Here is a 9,261-nt window from a genome sequence, read left to right as displayed (position 1 = left end):
CTAAACTCTGTTGATGACAGCACAGCAAAATATGGCCCTCAGTTTATAAAAAAAATATGCATTTATAGTAGCGTTGCTGACCTAACACGTCAATGAGGAACCTCTCCAAGATTGAGGGTCTGAAATATACATTGAAGACCTTAGAAACACAAAACACCTACACACGCAAGCACATACACGCAGGTACGCACGCAAGAGAAACCTCGTCAGACCTCCGTGGCTCCAGTGAATTACAGCCAATATGCTCTCCCTCCATGGGGCTAATCGTCCAATCATATCGCTCTGTGCTCCCCTCTGAGCCCGCTGGCATAATGAAGAGAAATCACCACACATTCATCAGGTCTACATACACACACACACACACAAACCCAAATGAACACACACAAACACACACACACAAACACACACATCCCGCTGATAGATTTTGGAGGTTTGGAGCCCAAAGGATGTGTCTCTGATGTGTATGTGCGTATAGCCGTGTTTGAGTGTGTTAGTGTGCGTGTGAATGTTATATGGACTGATGGACTCCTCAAGTCCATCACTTGTATAAAGTGCTGACTCACTGCATCGCATCTGCAGATCAATGCTGCTGAAAAGAGATGCATCCGATGCTCTTGACCGCTACTGTGTTTCCTGTGTGTGTCGTTAGGATGGATTGATCGGCACTAATGATGACACTTTTACTAGACAGACAGATTTATGGCGGACAGAAGGGATCACACACACACACTCACACACACACACTCACCCAGGGCCTGCGAGGTGAAGGCAGCCATGGCACTCTGTAGTCTGTCTGGCCTGATGGCCTGAACCAGCAGCACCTGCAGAGAGAAAGAGAGAGAGGAGGAGGGGAGAAGAAGGGAGAAGAGGGGAGACGGGAGAGGAGAAGAGGGGGAAATTAAGAGGGAGTAGGAAATTGCTCAATCTGGGAGCACTGTAAAGAAAGCTTATCCTGTAAATGACTAAACATAATGGTCAATTGATGATGTTTTAGTGAAACACAAGGATTGGCTCATGTTAATCAGTGATTGACACCTCACCTGCTGGAATGGTTTGATCTTCTTGGCGATGGAGGGCGGGACTTCCTGTTCACAGTTGGAGCTCCGTGAGAAGGAGAGCCAGAGGTCTGAGTCACTCAGACACAGAGACTGGTACAGGCCTGGGAACGTACTCTACATCAGAAGAGTGGAGAAAGAGGGATGGAACGAATGGACGAAGCTAAAGAGAGATGCAACAGCATGTATGTATACAAACCTTGAACATGGTATATACACCGACTGTACAAAACATTAGGAACTATTTTCATGACATAAGACTGATCAGGTGAATACAGGTGAAAGCTATGATCCCTTATTGATGTCACTTGTTAAATCCACTTCATTCAGTGTAGATGAAGGGGAGGAGACAGGTTAAAGAAGGATGTTTAAGCCTTGAGACAATTGAGACATGGATTGTGTAGGTGTGCCATTCAGAGGTTGAATGTGCAAGACAACAGATTTAAGTGCCTTTGAATGGGGTATGGTAGTAGGTGCCAGGCGCACCGGTTTGAGTTTGTCAAGAACTGCAACGCTGCTGGGTTTTTCACACTCAACAGCTTCCCGTGTGTATCAAGAACGGTCCACCACCCAAAGGACATCCAGCCAACTTGACACAACTGTGGGAAGCATTGGAGTCAACATGGGCCAGCATCCCTGTGGAACGCTTTCGACACCTTGTAGAGTCCATGCCCCGATGAATTGAGGCTGTTCTGAGGGCAAAAGGGGGTGCAACTCAATATTAGGAAGGTGTTTTGTACACTCAGTGTACGAACCTTGAACATGGTATATACGAACCTTGAACATGGCTACAGCTCCAAGTCTCTCTTGATCAATCCAGGAAGGAATCTGCTCCCGCAAAGATTTCTGGCTATCCTGTAGGCGGAAAGGAAAAGAAGGTCAGTTCAATCGTGATAAGAGAGATGAGGTGAATGAGACTGTCCCAAACACACACTATCACACACACACACACACAGTTGTTCTACGTACCGCCTTTCTCACCATATCCCCTACTACGAGGCCAGTGAAGGCGTCCCACTCCTATAGTGGAAGTGGAGAAAAGAGACATCAGCATTAAAGATGAATAGCGTCTGCTAAATGATGTAAATGTAAATGAATAGGAAATGATGTCAGATGGACAGGACTTCCTGACTGAAGAGGAAAAGCCTATGTCTGACAATGATCATGTTATGAACGGATATAACAACTTACATTCTCCTGGAAGAGGTCTGGGTGCATCCCTCTGACAAAGTGCATGGCAAACATCAGCTGGTCAGCTTAGAGAGGAAGAACAGAGAGAAGAGTCGGAGATAGAGGGAGGGAGGGAGGGAGGGAGGGAGGGAGGGAGGCAGAGAGGGAGGGAGGGAGAGAGGGAGGGAGGGAGGGAGGGAGGGAGGGAGGGAGGGAGGGAGGGAGGGAGGGAGAGAGAGAGGGAGGGAGGGAGGGAGGGAGGGAGAGAGAGAGAGAGGGAGGGAGGGAGGGAGAGAGAGAGAGAGGGAGGGAGGGAGAGAGGGAGGGAGGGAGGGAGAGAGAGAGAGAGAGAGGGAGGGAGGGAGGGAGGGAGGGAGGGAGAGAGAGAGGGAGAGGTCATGGGCAGATGAGCTACTGAATTTTTCAGCATGTTTTTACAAAAAGACAGATTTAGAGTTGGATAAACTTGGATTTTTCCACAAGGACATATACAGGATGCTACCCTCCACAACATAACCTTCACTCCAAACCGACAACCTGATTTTGGACAAAATTACCTGGAAGGATTCCTACTACCAAATATTCTTGTTCCCAAGGACTATACAGCAAATGCTCTGGCAAAGCAACGACCAGCAAAAGAAGCACAACAGACACCTGAAAACACCATCCAACCTGGAACTGAATGAGTAACGTTTAGTCTGAAAACACCATCCAACCTGGAACTGAATGAGTAACGTTTAGTCTGAAAACACCATCCAACCTGGAACTGAATGAGTAACGTTTAGTCTGAAAATACCATCCAACCTGGAACTGAATGAGTAACGTTTAGTCTGAAAATACCATCCAACCTGGAACTGAATGAGTAACGTTTAGTCTGAAAACACCATCCAACCTGGAACTGAATGAGTAACGTTTAGTCTGAAAACACCATCCAACCTGGAACTGAATGAGTAACGTTTAGTCTGAAAACACCATCCAACCTGGAACTGAATGAGTAACGTTTAGTCTGAAAATACCATCCAACCTGGAACTGAATGAGTAACGTTTAGTCTGAAAACACCATCCAACCTGGAACTGAATGAGTAACGTTTAGTCTGAAAACACCATCCAACCTGGAACTGAATGAGTAACGTTTAGTCTGAAAATACCATCCAACCTGGAACTGAATGAGTAACGTTTAGTCTGAAAACACCATCCAACCTGGAACTGAATGAGTAACGTTTAGTCTGAAAACACCATCCAACCTGGAACTGAATGAGTAACGTTTAGTCTGAAAACACCATCCAACCTGGAACTGAATGAGTAACGTTTAGTCTGAAAATACCATCCAACCTGGAACTGAATGAGTAACGTTTAGTCTGAAAACACCATCCAACCTGGAACTGAATGAGTAACGTTTAGTCTGAAAACACCATCCAACCTGGAACTGAATGAGTAACGTTTAGTCTGAAAATACCATCCAACCTGGAACTGAATGAGTAACGTTTAGTCTGAAAACACCATCCAACCTGGAACTGAATGAGTAACGTTTAGTCTGAAAACATCATCCAACCTGGAACTGAATGAGTAACGTTTAGTCTGAAAATACCATCCAACCTGGAACTGAATGAGTAACGTTTAGTCTGAAAATACCATCCAACCTGGAACTGAATGAGTAACGTTTAGTCTGAAAACACCATCCAACCTGGAACTGAATGAGTAACGTTTAGTCTGAAAACACCATCCAACCTGGAACTGAATGAGTAACGTTTAGTCTGAAAACACCATCCAACCTGGAACTGAATGAGTAACGTTTAGTCTGAAAACACCATCCAACCTGGAACTGAATGAGTAACGTTTAGTCTGAAAACACCATCCAACCTGGAACTGAATGAGTAACGTTTAGTCTGAAAACACCATCCAACCTGGAACTGAATGAGTAACGTTTAGTCTGAAAACACCATCCAACCTGGAACTGGGTGAGTAACGTGTAGTCTGAAAATACCATCCAACCTGGAACTGAATGAGTAACGTTTAGTCTGAAAACACCATCCAACCTGGAACTGAATGAGTAACGTTTAGTCTGAAAACACCATCCAACCTGGAACTGGGTGAGTAACGTTTAGTCTGAAAATACCATCCAACCTGGAACTGAATGAGTAACGTTTAGTCTGAAAACACCATCCAACCTGGAACTGAATGAGTAACGTTTAGTCTGAAAACACCATCCAACCTGGAACTGAATGAGTAACGTTTAGTCTGAAAACACCATCCAACCTGGAACTGAATGAGTAACGTTTAGTCTGAAAACACCATCCAACCTGGAACTGAATGAGTAACGTTTAGTCTGAAAACACCATCCAACCTGGAACTGAATGAGTAACGTTTAGTCTGAAAATACCATCCAACCTAGAACTGAATGAGTAACGTTTAGTCTGAAAACACCATCCAACCTGGAACTGAATGAGTAACGTTTAGTCTGAAAACACCATCCAACCTGGAACTGGGTGAGTAACGTTTAGTCTGAAAATACCATCCAACCTGGAACTGAATGAGTAACGTTTAGTCTGAAAACACCATCCAACCTGGAACTGAATGAGTAACGTTTAGTCTGAAAACACCATCCAACCTGGAACTGAATGAGTAACGTTTAGTCTGAAAACACCATCCAACCTGGAACTGAATGAGTAACGTTTAGTCTGAAAACACCATCCAACCTGGAACTGAATGAGTAACGTTTAGTCTGAAAACACCATCCAACCTGGAACTGAATGAGTAACGTTTAGTCTGAAAATACCATCCAACCTAGAACTGAATGAGTAACGTTTAGTCTGAAAACACCATCCAACCTGGAACTGAATGAGTAACGTTTAGTCTGAAAACACCATCCAACCTGGAACTGAATGAGTAACGTTTAGTCTGAAAACACCATCCAACCTAGAACTGAATGAGTAACGTTTAGTCTGAAAATACCATCCAACCTGGAACTGAATGAGTAACGTTTAGTCTGAAAACACCATCCAACCTGGAACTGAATGAGTAACGTTTAGTCTGAAATCACCATCCTACCTGGAACTGAATGAGTAACGTTTAGTCTGAAAACACCATCCAACCTGGAACTGAATGAGTAACGTTTAGTCTGAAAATACCATCCAACCTGGAACTGAATGAGTAACGTTTAGTCTGAAAATACAATCCAACCTGGAACTGAATGAGTAACGTTTAGTCTGAAAATACCATCCAACCTGGAACTGAATGAGTAACGTTTAGTCTGAAGCTACTTTTAAAGCCAAGAAGAAAAATACATTACAATGATATATTTTACTTCATGACCGAATGCTAAGTTAAGGCTACCAAGCTTGCTAGGACAGAACAGAACAGATCCAGCTGAAACTTCAATTAACACTGAGGTGTGAAGTGAGAGGTGTCAAAGCCCTTGAGCCCAACAATGGCAGGAGAGTTTCACAGCCTCCCCCACCCAAATGCTGAGGCCTTTGAGGCCCCCTGCTCCATGGCTTCCCTCTGTTCAGACGTCACCACAATACAGTACCACTTGGATGTAAAAAATGAGAAGGCATGAAAAGAGTACAAAAATAAGCTCCTCATAGCCAATCCAGAGACAATTTTTGCTGACTGATACAAAAATGGGAACATAAGCAACTTCATCTTCCACACAGACCAGCCCCTGGCATGGTGCAGTGCTATATTAACACACTACCCCTCTGTTAAGAGGGGGGGTGTTAGCGATGGGTGGAAACTCAGGATACTAGACAACAAGGACTCTGAGTCAGCCAAGGTCAACCTGTACAAGTCTGGAACAGTATTGGTACAGGGCAACCACAAACAGTTTCAGCTGGACTTCCACAGAATCAAAGAGGGAGCGCAGCAGGAGAAGCTCTCTCTTGGTGAAGACTCCCCCACTTTGAGCGAGTCAGACCACACCTCTTCCATAAACAACCCAACAGATGAGCAACCCCAAGCGGTGAGTCAACCTCACTGAAATGAAGGATAAATTCACCCAGCTGGAGGTAAGGCAGGTGGAGCTGGAACAGCAGGTCAACACACTCCAATCAGCACAGACCCAGACAACAGTCCAGCTCAACAACACCCCCTCAACCAGACCCTGGAGAGCTGGAGGGTGAGAGAGACATGTCTGCACTCTGGACTGTGGTGAGACAACTTCAACAGGAGAAAGAGCAGGAGTGGAAGGAGGAGGCCCAGCGGCAGGAGAAGATGAGAGCACTAGAAGAGGAGAGGAGAGTGCTGGAGGAGGAGAGGTGAGTGCTGGAGGAGGAGAGGTGAGTGCTGGAGGAGGAGAGGTTAGTGCTGGAGGAGGAGAGGAGAGTGCTGGAGGAGGAGAGGTGAGTGCTGGAGGAGGAGAGGAGAGTGCTGGAGGAGGAGAGTAGAATGCTGGAGGAGGAGAGTAGAGTGCTGGAGGAGGAGAGGAGAGTGCTGGAGGTGGAGAGGTGAGTGCTGGAGGAGGAGAGGAGAGTGCTGGAAGAGGAGAGTAGAATGCTGGAGGAGGAGAGTAGAGTGCTGGAGGAGGAGAGGAGAGTGCTGGAGAAGGAGAGGAGAGTGCTGGAGGTGGGCTGTTCTGCATAGAAGCTAGCAGAACAGCCCACCTCAGATCCTGACCAAAGTCTCAACACCACAGCAGAACAGTCCACCCCAGACCCTGACCATAGCCTCGACATCACAGCAGGACAGATAAATGAAGAAGCCCAAGCCCAGGGGACCCAACCCCCTCCTAGCACCCCCCTGTCAGCCCTCCCCCCCCCCCCCCCCACACACACCCACTGAGGACACACACAAGCCACAGATTGTACTCCTTATGGATTAAACGGGAAATATACTTTTCCCCAAACACACAATGTCTAAACTCTGGTGTCCAAACACCCATCGTGCCCTAGACCGTCTGTCTGAGGACCAACTAGGACCACCCAGCCACATAATAATACACACAGGCACAAATGACCTGAAAGCACAGCAGGAAAGGGTGGCCAAAGCACTCAAGGGAGTGATAGAAAAAGCTTATTCTACTTTCCCCAACTCATGAGTGGTCATCTCCACTTTGCTACCACAAAAATACTTCCACCCTGCCACCATACTGTAGATAAATGTAAGCATTTCCTGTGACTGTGCCTCAAAACATAATGTCTACCTGGCCCCCCACTCCACCCTGGACTTGGACAGCCTTTTATGACCAGGTCCACACCTCTACAACGCAGCAGTGCCCACTTTCGCCAGGACCCTAAAGGACATCGCCCTCAACTGCAGCCCCAACACCTCACACCATGCCCAGATCAGCGAGACACCCTCCTATGCCCCCTCCTGCCCACCCCAAGCCCCCCACTCCTGCAAAGAAGGCCTCAACATAAAAGTCACACATACGCCCAGGCAGTGAGCAGGCAAACAGGCCCATCCCCCACTCTTACACTAGCCCAAGCCAATGGCATGTATCAGATGCTCAGCAGGCTCTGCTCACACTTACTGGTCTGAGGCCAAACCACACGACCAACAATATTAGACACTTTATGGAACACAAAGCCTTCACTATCTTATCCTGGAATATCCAAGGCCTGAGGTCATCTGCCTTTGGCGTAAAGAGCAGGAACCAGGACTTCACTAAAGAAATTAGAAATACAGACATTGTCATCCTACAAGAATCATGGTATAGAGGAGACGGACCCACTGGTTGCCCTCTAGGTTACAGAGAGCTGGTAGTCCCATCCACCAAACTACCAGGTGTGAAACAGGGAAGGGACTCAGGGGGTATGCTAATTTGGTATAGAGCAGACCTAACCCACTCTATTAAATTAATCAAAACAGGAACATTTTACATTTGGTTAGAAATTCAAAAGGAAATTATCTCAACAGAGAAAAATGTCCTCCTGTGTGCTACCTACAGTGGGGGAAAAAAGTATTTAGTCAGCCACCAATTGTGCAAGTTCTCCCACTTAAAAAGATGAGAGAGGCCTGTAATTTTCATCATAGGTACACGTCAACTATGACAGACAAATTGAAAAAAAATAATCCAGAAAATCACATTGTAGGATTTTTTATGAATTTATTTGCAAATTATGGTGGAAAATAAGTATTTGGTCACCTACAAACAAGCAAGATTTCTGGCTCTCACAGACCTCTAACTTCTTCTTTAAGAGGCTCCTCTGTCCTCCACTCGTTACCTGTATTAATGGCACCTGTTTGAACTTGTTATCAATATAAAAGACACCTGTCCACAACCTCAAACAGTCACACTCCAAACTCCACTATGGCCAAGACCAAAGAACTGTCAAAGGACACCAGAAACAAAATTGTAGACCTGCACCAGGCTGGGAAGACTGAATCTGGAATAGGTAAGCAACTTGGTTTGAAGAAATCAACTGTGGGAGCAATTATTAGGAAATGGAAGACATACAAGACCACTGATAATCTCCCTCGATCTGGGGCTCCACGCAAGATCTCACCCCGTGGGGTCAAAATGATCACAAGAACGGTGAGCAAAAATCCCAGAACCATATGGGGGGAGCTAGTGAATGACCTGCAGAGAGCTGGGACCAAAGTAACAAAGCCTACCATCAGTAACACACTACGCCACCAGGGACTCAAATCCTGCAGTGCCAGACGTGTCCAGGCCCGTCTGAAGTTTGCTAGAGTGCATTTGGATGATCCAGAAGAGGATTGGGAGAATGTCATATGGTCAGATGAAACCAAAATAGAACTTTTTGGTAAAAACTCAACTCGTCGTGTTTGGAGGACAAAGAATGCTGAGTTGCATCCAAAGAACACCATACCTACTGTGAAGCATGGGGGTGGAAACATCATGCTTTGGGGCTGTTTTTCTGCAAAGGGACCAGGACGACTGATCCGTGTAAAGGAAAGAATGAATGGGGCCATGTATCGTGAGATTTTGAGTGAAAACCTCCTTCCATCAGCAAGAGCATTGAAGATGAAACGTGGCTGGGTCTTTCAGCATGACAATGATCCCAAACACACCGCCCGGGCAACGAAGGAGTGGCTTCGTAAGAAGCATTTCAAGGTCCTGGAGTGGCCTAGC

General features: G+C 46.1%; 1 protein-coding gene across 1 annotated transcript in view; it reads right to left on the bottom strand.

Annotated features, from left to right (window-relative positions):
- Positions 1–748: 748 nt before the first annotated feature.
- Positions 749–9,261, bottom strand: part of LOC311122144 (cytoplasmic dynein 2 heavy chain 1-like) — a gene marked incomplete at both ends in the record, with an annotated part of 39,682 nt that continues 31,169 nt past the window's right edge. The window contains 5 exons of the mRNA XM_084196547.1: positions 749–821; positions 1,041–1,172; positions 1,833–1,910; positions 2,025–2,075; positions 2,247–2,311. Of these exons, the coding sequence (XP_084052673.1) occupies positions 749–821; positions 1,041–1,172; positions 1,833–1,910; positions 2,025–2,075; positions 2,247–2,311 (399 nt within the window). The remainder of the gene's footprint in view (positions 822–1,040; positions 1,173–1,832; positions 1,911–2,024; positions 2,076–2,246; positions 2,312–9,261) is intronic.

This window comes from Coregonus lavaretus (assembly GCF_964263955.1).
Source record: "Coregonus lavaretus genome assembly, contig: HAP1_SCAFFOLD_4621, whole genome shotgun sequence".
Lineage (NCBI taxonomy): Eukaryota > Metazoa > Chordata > Actinopteri > Salmoniformes > Salmonidae > Coregonus > Coregonus lavaretus.
The sequence above is the reverse complement of the archived record's forward strand: the minus strand, read 5'-3'. Positions and strand labels throughout refer to the sequence as shown.